General features: G+C 43.4%; 1 protein-coding gene and 2 long non-coding RNA genes across 4 annotated transcripts in view; 1 reads left to right on the top strand and 2 right to left on the bottom strand.

Annotated features, from left to right (window-relative positions):
• The window catches only part of LOC142658007 (active regulator of SIRT1-like), a 21,908-nt gene extending 18,218 nt beyond the window's left edge, over positions 1-3,690 (bottom strand). The window contains exon 1 of one of the 2 annotated variants that reach the window (XM_075833649.1): positions 3,627-3,690. In XM_075833649.1, coding sequence (XP_075689764.1) covers positions 3,627-3,675 — 49 coding nt within the window. In that variant the 5' untranslated portion in view covers positions 3,676-3,690. Of the gene's footprint in view, positions 1-1,136; positions 1,347-3,626 lie in introns of those variants that run through there. The other variant, XM_075833648.1, reaches the window with a different exon arrangement.
• On the top strand, positions 1,136-14,276 carry LOC142658008 (uncharacterized). Its single transcript, XR_012850013.1, has 3 exons — positions 1,136-1,539; positions 13,147-13,427; positions 13,666-14,276. It is a non-coding gene; the product is annotated as an uncharacterized LOC142658008 (long non-coding RNA).
• LOC142658009 (uncharacterized) overlaps positions 13,679-14,276 on the bottom strand; it is a 29,411-nt gene continuing 28,813 nt past the window's right edge. Inside the window, exon 4 of the long non-coding RNA XR_012850014.1 lies at positions 13,679-14,167. This is a non-coding gene — a long non-coding RNA (uncharacterized LOC142658009). The remainder of the gene's footprint in view (positions 14,168-14,276) is intronic.

The raw sequence follows: 14,276 nt of genomic DNA, 5'->3' as shown, positions 1-14,276 counted from the left end.
AATAAGCTATTGCTTCCGGCAAAACGATGGATCCGGTGCACAAAAGAGACAAACGGAAACCACGGAAATTAATGGTGATGGAAACGGAAACCTCTGGTTTCTGTCGGTGTCAGTTTGTGTCTGCTCAGGGTCCCGTTCTGACAGAAACCTCCGGCGGAAAGTCAGAACGGGACCCCGACGCAGATGTGAACAGAGCCTAAACTTAGGACAGCCCCGTAAAATTTGCTGCAGTTGACAACAATGCCCCCTGTACTAGCGCCACACTACCCTTGTAGTGAGCACAATACCCGACATATAATTCCGCCTGAATGCCCTACACGCTCACTGATGCAGCGCTGCCTACTTCATATGGGGTCTTTGGTCTTCACGAGTTCTGCGAAGGCAGCGCGATGACATCCTCTTGTCACCTTCGCAGAACCCGTGAGACTAGAGACCACACCTATAGAGGACGGCGCTGCATCGGTGAGTATGTGTCATCACGCCGCCAATAGCCAACAAGGGAACCAATAATTCCCTTGCCTCTTGAACCACCATGTGATAGATCCGTTTTTAACGGCTGTTAGGGCCTGTTCACATCACCGTTCGTTTCCATTCCAGGGTTCCATCGGAGGTTTCCGTTGCGGGGTTCACCCGACAGAAACCTCAGACGGAACCCCGGAACGGAAATGAACAGCAATGTGAACAGACCCTTACATGTATTCACAGCGGTTAAAAATGGAGCCATTGACTTCTATGTGGGCCGTCTAAACGGCCAAACATAGGACATGTCCTATTTTTTTGACGGCCAATATTCACGGGCCGTTAAAAAACGGCAGTGTAAATACACCCATAGAAAATCATTGACGACCGTTCAAAGATCGGCCGTTTTTCACTGTCGTGTGAATGTAGCCGTATAGCATGGTTAAACGAAACCAATGTAATACAAAAATAAGTCCAATATAACAATGATGTAGTGTCACAAGTGCTGCGGAGACACAAATCCCAGCATGCTCTCTTGCAGATAATATGGTATGCTGTGAATTGCAGTTTCATATTAACTGGAGAACAGGTCGCAGATCGGTGCTATATACCCCAGTATAGATCAGGGCAGTTATGTGCCGTCGCTAGGCTGCTCTCCACATACAAACAATTCTCACCCCTGGAAACAGGGCCCAGTATCTCCAGTCCTTTCCTGAGTAGCGCCGCGGACATGTTCTCCCCTCTACACAGCGATACAGACCACACGTGTGACTTCCATAAGCGGCTCCGACACCAATCACCAACAATTTCCGGCGTGGCATGGCGCACTTCCGTACATAAGCTTCTGGGTCTTATTTACTACCATAGAGTCTTGACACTTGCGCTAGAGTGACCCGGCTAAGTGACGTCAGCCGAGTGAGGGTGTGCAGTGATGTTGTATCACTAGGTGGCGATAGTAGCTAATGGAACCAGTGACTTGACAGAACGTGATGTAGTGGTGAAATGGGGCTTTATAGGAGGATCAGCTCATTTTCTTTGAAAGAATTTGGCGGCATTGCTAATATTAGGGCCACAACACCTGTAAGGAGGGAGTAGCTGGGAAGACGCTAGGTCACGCTCAGTGTTGGTTTTTAATCCCTTCTCGCTGCAGCCACTTTTAACCTTCCTGACGGAGCTTTATTATGACATGTGTCACTTTATGTGGTAACTTTGGAATGCTTTTACCTATCCAAGCAATTCTGAGATTATTTTCTCGTGACACATTGTACTCTAAGTTTGTGGCAAATTTTGGTCCATACATTAAAGAGGCTCTGTCACCACATTATTAGTGCCCTGTCTCCTACATAAGGAGATCGGCGCTATAATGTAGGTGACAGTAATGCTTTTTATTTAGAAAACCGATCTATTTTAAACCACTTTATTAGCGATTTTTAGCTTTATGCTAATGAGTTTCTTAATAGCTAAGTGGGCGTGTTTTTACTTTCAACCAAGTGGGCGTTGTACAGAGTGTATGACGCTGACCAATCAGTGACCAGTCAGCGTCATACACTCCTCTTCATTCATTTACACAGCAGCATCGCGTTCTTACTAGAACATGATGTGCAGCCACATACACAGACATTAACGTTAATCAAGTGTCCTGATAATGAATATACATTACCTCCAGCCTGGACGTCATGTGTATTCAGAATCCTGACATCTCTGAATCTTTTCTGAAAACTGCGCACGGCACACGGGCGCACTTCCGTGTGCCGCGCGTGATGAGCGCTACAGTAGTCAAAACTATGAATGAAAACAGAAAAGCACCACGTGCTTTTCTGTTTAGGCTGGGTTCACACGACCTATTTTCAGACATAAACGAGGCGTATTATGCCTCGTTTTACGTCTGAAAATAGGGCTACAATACGTCGGCAAACATCTGCCCATTCATTTGAATGGGTTTGCCGACGTACTGTGCAGACAACCTGTCATTTATGCGTCGTCGTTTGACAGCTGTCAAACGACGACGCGTAAAATGACTGCCTCGGCAAAGAAGTGCAGGACACTTCTTTGCAACGTAATTTCAGCCATTCTTCATTGAAGTCAATGAAGAGCAGCTCAAGATTTACGAGCGTCAAAGACGCCTCGCATAATGCGAGGAGGAGCTTTTACGTCTGAAACGACACAGCTGTTTTCTCCTGAAAACAGTCTGTCTTTTCAGACATAAAAGGAAGCTAGCGTGTGCACATACCCTTACAAACATAAAAACAGAGTGTCATAATGATGGCGGCTGTGCGAAAATCTCGCAGCCACGCATAATATGCCGATGACACGTGGACTTTTTGCGCGCTAAGACAGATAGTAATACCACACTAAATAAATGCTAATTAACATTTACCATATGTCTAGATTGGCATCTTTTTTTGAACATCCTTTTATTTTTCTAGGACCAGTGGCGGATTAAGTAGACCATAGGCCCTGGGCTGTTACCCATAGTTGGGCCCCCCTTCTCCACCGCCGCCCTGTAACTATTGTTAACACTTCCTTTTTGTCCAGACATTAACAAATGGGTGTTACTACTCCCCTTGTCAAAAGGCTGTGTCCCCACATACTGACAGTCTCCAACCATCGCTGACAGTATGTAGGGACACATTCTCCTGACAAGGGGAATAGTAACACTTAGGGTATGTTCACACGAGGGCGTCCGTTACGGCTGAAATTACGGGGATGTTTCAGCCTGAAAACATCCCCGTAATTTCAGCCGTAACGGCATGTGCAGGCGCTTGAACACTGCGTCCATTACGGCCGTAATTAGCGCTGCTATTCATTGGAGTCAATGAATAACGGCTCCAATTACGGCCAAAGAAGTGACAGGTCACTTCTTTGACGCGGGCGTCTATTTACGCACCGTCATTTGACAGCGGCGCGTAAATATACGCCTCGTGTGAACAGACAAACGTCTGCCCATTGCTTTCAATGGGCAGATGTTTGTCAGCGCTATTGAGGCGCTATTTTCGGGCGTAATTCGAGGCAAAAACGCCCGAATTACGTCCGTAAATAGGCCGTGTGAACATACCCTTATTTGTCTATCAGTCCTGGACTGCACAAAGACTTTGTGAAATACAAGGATTTCATATAATAAACATGTCAGTAGAGATGACAGATTGTCTATAAATCTAGTGACTCACAGGTGACGACGTAGTTTTTTTCCTTTTCTCCATCCAGTCCAGACTTCATGACGACTTTTCCCGGCCATGACCAATTTCTGCAGAATTTGCCACTCAGATGTCTTTGGCTCCTCACTTTTCCAACATTTCCACACCTATAAACAAAGATAATATTATCATGGTGCCACACACTGTGCCCCTAAATATAATAGCACCAAACACTGAGCCCCTGAATAAAATAGTACAAACACTGTGCCCCTAAATATTATAGCACCATAGACTGCGCCCCTGAATATAATTGTGTCAAACACTGTAGATAGCACCACACACAGCCCCCTGTAAATAGCGCTATACAGTCCTCCCCCTCTGTAAATAGCGTCACATAGCCCTCCCCCTCTTGTATATAGTGCTACACAGCAATCCCCCTTAGATATAGTGATACACAGCACTCCCTTCTATATAGTGCTATACAACAATCCCCCCTTGTATATTGTGCTACACAGCGTCTCCCCCCTTGGACCTGCAGCTCTTGTAATTGCTCAGTATAATGTCCCCCGTAGCTGCCCCCACAGTATAATGCCCTTCATAGCTGCGACACAGTATAATGCCCCCATAGCTACGACACAGTATAATATCTCCATAGCTGCTACATGGTATATTGCCTCCATAGCTGCGACACAGTATAATATCCCCATAGCTGCGACACAGTATAATGCCTCCATAGCTGCAACACTGTATAATGCCCCCATAGCTATGGCACAGTATAATGCCCCCATAGCTGCAACACAGTATAAGGGTATGTTCACACGCTGAGAGGCAGTTACGTGTGAAAAGACAGACTGTTAACAGCTGCCTCGTTTCACACGTAAAAGCTCCTCGTAATTTACGAGGCGTCTGAGACGCTCGTAAACCTTGAGCCGTGCTTCATTGATTTCAATGAAGAACGGCTCAAATTACGTGGCAAAGAAGTGCCCTGCACTTCTTTGCCGAGGCAGTAAATTTACGGGTCGTCGTTTGACAGCTGTCAAACGACGACTCGTAAATAACAGGTCGTCTGCACAGTACGTCGGCAAACCCATTCAAATGAATGGGCAGATGTTTGCCGACGTATTGCAGCCCTATTTTCAGACGTAAAACGAGGCATAATACGCCTCGTATACGTCTGAAATTTGGCCGTGTGAACATACCCTTATACCCCCTTAGCTGCGACACAGTATAATGCCTCCATAGCTGCGACACAGTATAATGCCTCCATAGCTGCGACACAGTATAATTCCCCATAGCTGCGACACAGTATAATGCCTCCATAGATGTGACACAGTATAATGCCCCCATAGCTATGACACAGTATAATGCCCCCATAGCTGCGACACAGTATAATGCCTCCATAGCTGCGACACAGTATAATGCCCCCATAGCTGCGACACAGTATAATTCCCCATAGCTGCGACACAGTATAATGCCTCCATAGATGTGACACAGTATAATTCCCCATAGCTGCGACACAGTATAATGCCCCCATAGCTGCGACACAGTATAATGCCTCCATAGCTGCGACACAGTATAATGCCTCCATAGCTGCGACACAGTATAATGCCTCCATAGCTACGACACAGTATAATTCCCCATAGCTGCAACACAGTATAATGCCCCCATAGCTGCGACACAGTATAATGCCTCCATAGCTGCGACACAGTATAATGCCTCCATAGCTGCGACACAGTATAATGCCTCCATAGCTGCGACACTGTATAATGCCCCCATAGATATGACACAGTATAATGCCCCCATAGCTGCAACACAGTATAATGCCCCCATAGCTGCGACACAGTATAATGCCTCCATAGCTGCGACACAGTATAATGCCTCCATAGCGGCGACACAGTATAATGCCTCCATAGCTGCGACACAGTATAATGCCTCCATAGCTGCGACACAGTATAATTCCCCATAGCTGCGACACAGTATAATGCCTCCATAGATGTGACACAGTATAATGCCCCCATAGCTATGACACAGTATAATGCCCCCATAGTTGCAATACAGTATAATGCCCCCATAGCTGCGACACAGTATAATGCCTCCATAGCTGCGACACAGTATAATGCCTCCATAGCTGCGACACAGTATAATGCCTCCATAGCTACGACACAGTATAATTCCCCATAGCTGCAACACAGTATAATGCCCCCATAGCTGCGACACAGTATAATGCCTCCATAGCTGCGACACAGTATAATGCCTCCATAGCTGCGACACAGTATAATGCCTCCATAGCTGCGACACAGTATAATGCCTCCATAGATGTGACACAGTATAATAGCTATGACACAGTATAATTCCCCATAGCTGCGACACAGTATAATGCCTCCATAGCTGCAACACAGTATAATGCCTCCATAGATGTGACACAGTATAATGCCCCATAGCTGACACAGTATAATGCCCCATAGATGTGACACAGTATAATGCACCATAGCTGACACAGTATAATGCCCCATAGCTGCGACACAGTATAATGCCTCCATAGCTGCGACACAGTATAATGCCTCCATAGCTGCGACACAGTTTAATGCCTCCATAGCTGCAACACAGTATCATGCCTCCATAGATGTGACACAGTATAATGCCCCATAGCTGACACAGTATAATGCCCCATAGCTGACACAGTATAATGCCCCATAGCTGACACAGTATAATGCCCCATAGCTGACACAGTATAATGCCCCATAACTGACACAGTATAATTCCCCATAAGGGTATGTTCACACGGCGGGGGTCCGTAACGGCTGAAATTACGGGGATGTTTCAGCCTGAAAACATCCCCGTAATTTCAGCCGTACCGGCATATGCAGGCGCTTGAACGCCGCGTCAATTACTGCCGTAATTAGCGCTGCTATTCATTGGAGTCAATGAATAGCGGCTCCAATTACGGCCAAAGAAGTGACAGGTCACTTCTTCTACGCGGGCGTCTATTTACGCGCCGTCATTTGACAGCGGCGCGTAAATATACGCCTCGTGTGAACAGACAAACGTCTGCCCATTGCTTTCAATGGGCAGATGTTTGTCAGCGCTATTGAGGCGCTATTTTCGGGCGTAATTCGGGGCAAAAACGCCCGATTTACGTCCGTAAATAGGCCGTGTGAACATACCCTTACTGACACAGTATAATGCCCCATAGCTGACACAGTATAATGCCCCATATGTACGTACCTAATAAAAAAGAAAACATAATTACTTACCTATCCCGGTTCCCACGACGGTGGGGGATGCTTCTCCTCCTCTGCACTGTACTGTGAGTGACTCCATGCAGACAGGCGCGATGACATCACTACATCACGCCTGCCTGCACCGAGCCGCTCACGGCAGAGTGAATGCCGGGGCGAGGCTCCAGCATTCAACCCAACTGAATCTGCGTCCTGCGGACGCAGATTCAGTTGGAAGCGGGCAGCGCGGCACCCTGGCAGCCTCGGGCCCCGGGCGACCGCCCGATCCGCCCATATTATAATCCGCCATTGTCTAGGACGTTACAAGGCTTAGAACTTTAGTAGAAATTTCTCCCGTTTTCAAGAAAATGTAAAAATACTATTTTTACAGGTGCCAGTTCAGTTCTGAAGTGGCTTTGAGGGGCCTATACAATAAAAACCCTCATAAGTCACCCCATTTTAAAAACTTCACCCCCTCAAGGTATTCAAAACAGCATTTAGAAAGTTTCTTAACCCTTTAGGCTTCTCACAAGAATGAAAGCAATGTAGAGGTGAAATTTACCCAAAAAAAAATTCTTGCAGAAATTCATATTTAACCCCTTCACGACCAGCCCACGTAGATTAATGGGCTGCCGTGCTGGGCTTTTGTCCTGCAGCCCGTTAATCCACGTGCTGTGAGAACAGAGTGCACAGCGCTCTCCCTGTGCTCTGAATCTCTCAGCACACGCTGCTACTAGCAGCCTAAGTGCTGAGGCTCCATGCACACGACAGCAAAAAACCTCCGTTTTTGCGGACCGCAATTGCGGTCCGCAAAAACGGAGCCATTCACTTTCATTGAACACTGACACCTTTCCGTAGCACCACGGAAGGGTGTCAGTGCCGTGGAAATGTTCCGGGAATTATGGAACATGTCCGTTCTTTCGCATTTTGCGGGCCGTGCTCCCATACTTTGTATGGGAGCACGGCCCGAAAATGCGGCTGTCAGTCAGCGGCCAGCCGTGCCCGCAAGCGCGGGCTGTGATTGAGGGCACGGTCGTGTGCATGGGGCCTGAGATAAGACATCAGGACCGGATTGGTGTCGGTCCCGATGACGTGATCACCATGATAAAGCTATCATGGTGTTCACAGCAAAGTTTGTTGCAGCAACAAACTTTCGTGCTGTTTGTTACAATGTTTCTCCTCCCTCCCTGCCAGATCGTTCTGAGACAGTGGGGGAGAAGAAGCTGTGCCGAGCAGCTGCTGTGTGTCTCGTATAAAGACACAATGACTGTGAAACACAAAAACACCTCCACATAGATAGTTTAGTTTAGGCAGCTAGTTATAGTTTAGGTAGATAGTACTCAGATTAGGGCAATAAATTAGTTAATTGATAATCAATTAGGGCTTATAATGTGTGAGTGTATATATATATATATATATATATATATATATATATATAAAATTATAGCTATATATATATATATTTATATACTGTGTGTGTGTGTGTGTGTGTGTGTGTGTGTGTGTATATATATATATATATATATATATATATACATGTCTATATTATATATGTGCATATATATATATATATATATATGCATACACATATATATACACATATTCACACGTAATATATATTATATATAGACATATATTTGAAATTTGTTAATACAAAAAATTTATAATTAGGGATGTTATATATCTATAACATCATATAGATATATACGTACATGTAATATATACTCATGCACACATTTACTTATATAAATCTCTTCATATATTTGACACGTCTGTAAATTCTAAATACATTGATTCATTGTTAGGCTGTGTTCACACAGAGTTTTTTGCAGGAGGAAAATTCCTCCTGCAAAAACTGCTCCAGGTGTTTTTTGCACAGTGGTTTTGCAAAAACTCGTCAAAACACTCGTCGAGGTGTTTTCTTTACCCTCCTGACTGATTGAAATGGGGTTTTGGAGGCGGAAACCGCCTCAAGATAGGTTATGTCGCTTCTTTTTACCGCGATGCGTTTTTTTTGCTCACGGTAAAAAGGCTCGTCCAACTCCCTTTGAAATAAATGGGAGACATTTTCGGGCGGTTTTTTAAGAGTTTTGCAGAGCGGTTTCCACGCCAAAAAACTCAGTGTGAACAGGGACTTAGGGTTGTCCATAAATTTATTGATCAATGGATTAGTGGACTTTTTCTTTGTTACTTTTATTAAAACTGTTGCAAAAAATAAGTAAAAAAAAAAATACATAAAAAAATGGCACGCAAGTTATATACCACTGAAGAGGCATTTGCTCTCTTGGATTCTGATAGTGAATGTCACTTTTGGGTGGTTTCCGCTGTTTTGGTCCCTCCAGGGCGTTGCAAATGCGACATGGCACCGAAAACCATTATAGCAAAATTTGAGCTCCAAAACCCAAATGGCGCTCCTTCCCTTCTGAGGGCTGTAATGTGTTCAAATATAAGTTTATGACCACATATGGGGTATTGCAGTAATCAGGATAAATTCCTTTACAAATGTTGGGGTGCTTTTTCTCCTTTATTACTTGCGAAAATTAAAAATGTCTATGTTTCTTCAGAAGATTTTCATTTTCACAGACTAACGCCAATAAATTCAGCAAGAAACCTGTGGGTTTAAAATGCTCACTATACAACTAGATAAATTCCTTGAGGGGTGTAGTTTCCAAAATGGGGTCACTTTTTGGGGGTTTCCGCTGTTTAGGTACCATCTTCAAACCAGACATGGAGCCTAAGGCTGGGTTCACACGACCTATTTTCAGACGTAAACGAGGCGTATTATGCCTCATTTTACGTCTGAAAATAGGGCTACAATACGTCGGCAAACATCTGCCCATTCATTTGAATGGGTTTGCCGACATACTGTGCAGACGACCTGTCATTTACGCGTCGTCGTTTGACAGCTGTCAAACGACGACGCGTAAAATGACTGCCTCGGCAAAGAAGTGCAGGACACTTCTTTGCAACGTAATTTCAGCCATTCTTCATTGAAGTCAATGAAGAGCAGCTCAAGATTTACGAGCGTCAAAGACGCCTCGCATAATGCGAGGAGGAGCTTTTACGTCTGAAACGACACAGCTGTTTTCTCCTGAAAACAGTCTGTCTTTTCAGACGTAGAACGTAGCTAGCATGTGCACTAAAATATATTGTAATAAAAAGGAGGCTTCAAAATCCTCTAGGTGCTCCTTTGCTTCTGAGACCGGTGTTTCAGTCCAATGGGACACTAGGGCCACAAGTGGTATATTTTTAAATACTGCAGAATCTGGGCAATAAATATTGAGTTGTGTTTCTCATGTAAAACCTTCTGTTACAGAAATTTTTCTATTACAAATGAAGTTCTGCAAAAAAAATTACATTTGTAAATTTCACCTCTACTTTGCTTTAATTCCTGTGAAATGCCTAAAGGGTTAAGAAACTTTCTGAATGCTGTTTTGAATACTTTGAGGGGTGAAGTTTTTAAAATGGGGTGATTTATGGGGAGTTTCTAATATATAAGGCCCTCAAAGCCACTTCAGAACTGAACTGGTCCATGAAAAAATAGGTTCTGAAAATTTCTTGAAAATGTGAGAAATTGCTGCTAAAGATCTAAGGGTATGTGCACACACACTAATTACGTCCGTAATTGACGGACGTATTTCGGCCGCAAGTACCGGACCGAACACAGTGCAGGGAGCCGGGCTCCTAGCATCATAGTTATGTACGATGCTAGGAGTCCCTGCCTCGCTGCAGGACAACTGTCCCGTACTGAAAACATGATTAAAGTACGGGACAGTTGTCCTGCAGCGAGGCAGGGACTCCTAGCATCGTACATAAGTATGATGCTAGGAGCCCGGCTCCCTGCACTGTGTTCGGTCCGGCACTTGCGGCCGAAATACGTCCGTCAATTACGGACGTAATTAGTGTGTGTGCACATACCCTAAGCCTTGTAACGTCCTAGAAAAATAAAAGGACGTTCAAAAAACTATGCAAATATAAAGTAGACAAATGGGGGATGTTAACTTGTAACGAGTTTGTGTGGTATTATCTGTTTTGCAAGCAGATACATTCAAATTTAGAAAAATTAAATTTTTTGCAAATTTTCTCTAAATTTTGGTGTTTTTAACAAATAAATACTGAATTTATCGACCAAATTTTTTCACATTCGTAAAGTACAATATGTAACGAGAAAACAATTTCTGAATCGCTTGGATAGGTATAAGCATTGCCATGCTATTACCACATAAAGTGACACATGTCAGATTTGAAAAAATCGCCTGCTTCCACAAGGCCAAAACAGGCTGTGTCCTGAAGGGGTTAATCAATTTTTTTCTGTAACACAGAAGGTTTTACCTGAGAAATGCAACTCAATATTTATTGCCCTGATTCTGCACATTTTAGAAATATCCAACATGTGGCCCTAGTGTGCTAATGGACTGACAGGCCTCATATGCAAAGGATCACCTAGTGTATTTTGGGGCCTTCTTTTTGTTAGAATATACTTTAGGCACCATGTCAGGTTTGAAGAGGTCATGTGGTGCCAAAACAAAAGAAACACCCCCCAAAATACCCCATTTGGGAAACTACACCCCACAAGGAATTCATCTAGGGGTTTAGTGAGCATTTTGACCCCACATGTGTTTCATAGATTTTATTAGAATTTGGACGTGAAAATGAAAAATGTAATTTTTTTTCCAATGAGATGTAATTTTAGCTAAAAAAAACACCAATGTCCACAAGGAATAAAGAAGAACAAGCCCCCTAAAACCTGTAAAGCAACTTCTCTGATGTATGGAAATATGTGGGCAAAAACTGCAGTTTGTGCACATGGCAGGGCTCAGTATAGAATAAGCGCCATTTGGCTATTGGAGCACAGATTTTGCTGGATTGGTTTTTCTGCACCATGTCGCATTTTCAAAGCCCCTGTGGGACCAAAACAGTGTAAATTACCAAAAAGTGACTCCATTTGGGATACTACACCCCTTGAGGAATTAATCTAGGGGTGTAGCGAGCATTTTGACCCCACAGGTGTTTCGTCGATTTTATTAGAATTAGGCAGTGAAAATAAAAGTTACATTTTTTCCCAATAAGATGTAACTTTAGTTCAAATTTTTTAATTCTCTCAACAAATAAGGTAGAATAGGCACCCCAACATTTGTAAAGCAATTTCTCCCAAGTACGGCAATACCCCATATGTGGTCATAATCTGCTGTTTTGGCACACAGTAGGGCTCAGAAGGGAAGGAGCGCCATTTGGCTTTTGGAATGCAGATTTTGCTGAATTGGTTTCTTGGCGCTATGTTGCATTTGCAAAGCCCCTGTGGGATCAAAACAGTGGTCACACTCTGCACCTTTGCCATTTGGGGAATTTCGCTGGGAAAGTGTTGTCCTGGTATAATACGGACACCCTCGCTTCCAGCAGATCTGTTTGGGCCCTTCCTGGTTCCCTAATTTTGTGGCCTTGATAAATCGCCTTTTGAAACAGAAGAAATTTTCCCGTTGGGCCTGCACAACTGCATTTTCTTTCCTGACATATTGGAGCATTAGGGTGTATTCACATCAGCGTTAGTTTCCGCTGAGGGGTTCCGTCGGAGGTTTCCGTCTGGTTAACCCCTCAGTGGAATGTCAAATGTAAACATCAGCTTCTGTTTTCCTCACCATTAAACTCAATGGTGACGGAAACTTAGCTAATGGTTTCCGTCTGTCACCAGTCGACTTCGCTATTGATTCCGTCCAAATCAACGGAACCCTGTCACAATGGTGACAGACGGAAACCATGAGGGAAACGGAAGCTAAGGTTTCAATTTGCCTTTCCGCTGAGGGGTTAACCCGACGGAAACCGCAGACGGAACCCCCCCCCCCAATGGAAGAGCAACGCTGATGTGAACAGGCCCTTAGTGACGGACATTCAGGTTTTTTTTTTAAGTTGGTTCACTAAATTTTACATAGCGTAGCTTTATAGTTTTAGTCTAAAGTTACTGCAGTATAATTTTTATACTACAGTTTTTTTATTACGAATACATAAGGTTACAAATTTAGCATCAGTTAGGCTTCGTTCACTGCTTGACGGATGCCACACTGATTGCAACGTGATGTAAAATATCTTGTTTTTTGATTGATCAGTTTAACGGATCCGTCAAAAAAACGGACACTTTCTCTCAGTTTGCCATCAGTTATACTCCGTTGTAACGGATAAGTTTGTTTGTATTGTTTTGTCTAGAAGGACTATAAAAACCAGAACAAATTCCAAGAACTTCAGTCTGGACAAGATATTTTCAGAGGAGAGTACATTCTGTTTCTGCTCCAGATTTTCCTGTTCTGCACTTTCAACATGTTTCCTGCTTATCTAATTTTCAGTTTTGATGTGTGGATCTTGAGGATGAGGAGGAGAAATTTGGAGAGGGAGAGACGGCGATGGAGATATTGGGTCCACTCCATAACTTCGACAAGGATGACCAGCGGTGTTTATTCTACCTTATACCGTAATCTCTGCGAACATCCAGACAAGTTTAGTGACTACCTGCGCATGAGTGTTTCAAGTTTTGACCATCTCCTGCAGCGTGTTTCGCAATGACTTTAGAGAGAAGACACTTCCGTAAGAGCATTCCACCAGATGACCGGCTAATCGTTACCCTGTGGTAAGTTTAAATCTTTAAAACAAAAAAAATTATTTAATGATTTATTTTATGGGCAGTGCTATTTTGCTGTAGATCTTCAAAGAGAAATTACAGCAAGAAGGAAAAGCAATGTATTATAAATGACAAAGAATATTTCTATAATGACACGTTTGATTCTTTCAACTGTGTTTTCTTAAATTTTTATTGTTTTATTCTGCGTTTTATATATTTTTCTCATATTTCTGTTTTTCCTTTAAAGTTTTTGGCAACAGGAGAAAGCTTCTCATCCCTTCATTTTCAATTTAGACTTGGGAAGTCTACTATTTCATACATCGTGCGGGACACATACCAAGCCTTATGGGATGTACTACGTGATGACTATATTCCGCATCCCTCTACCCAGCAATGGAAGTTACAGACAAGTTTTTGGAGGTCATGCAATTCCCAAACTGTGTTGGTGCTATGAATGGAAAACATATTTGGAAACAGAAGACTTCAGGAACTGGATCGGAGTACTTAAATTACAAGAAGTACTTTTCCATTATTGTTATAGCCATTGCAGATGCAGAATATCGATTTGTTGCTGTGGATGTTGGGTCATTTGGCCAAACAAATGACTCCAGCATATTGAAGAACTTTGGATTACCTTCACCAATGACATCTGGGAATGATGGACCTCCAATGCCCTTTGTTTTTGTTGGCAATGAGGCCTTTCAGATGTGTGGCAACTTGTTTAAACCATACGCCAGCCGTGCGCTCAACTACAAGAAGCAAATTATCAACTATAGACTTACAAATACAATGACAATGAATACAATGTTTTTTGGGTATTTCAGTAGATTAATTACACGGAACACAGTTTGTCCAATT

The sequence above is a fragment of the Rhinoderma darwinii genome, chromosome 7 (assembly GCF_050947455.1).
Source record: "Rhinoderma darwinii isolate aRhiDar2 chromosome 7, aRhiDar2.hap1, whole genome shotgun sequence".
Classification (NCBI taxonomy): domain Eukaryota; kingdom Metazoa; phylum Chordata; class Amphibia; order Anura; family Rhinodermatidae; genus Rhinoderma; species Rhinoderma darwinii.
Note: the sequence above shows the minus strand (reverse complement) of the source record. Positions and strands in the feature narration are given on the sequence as shown.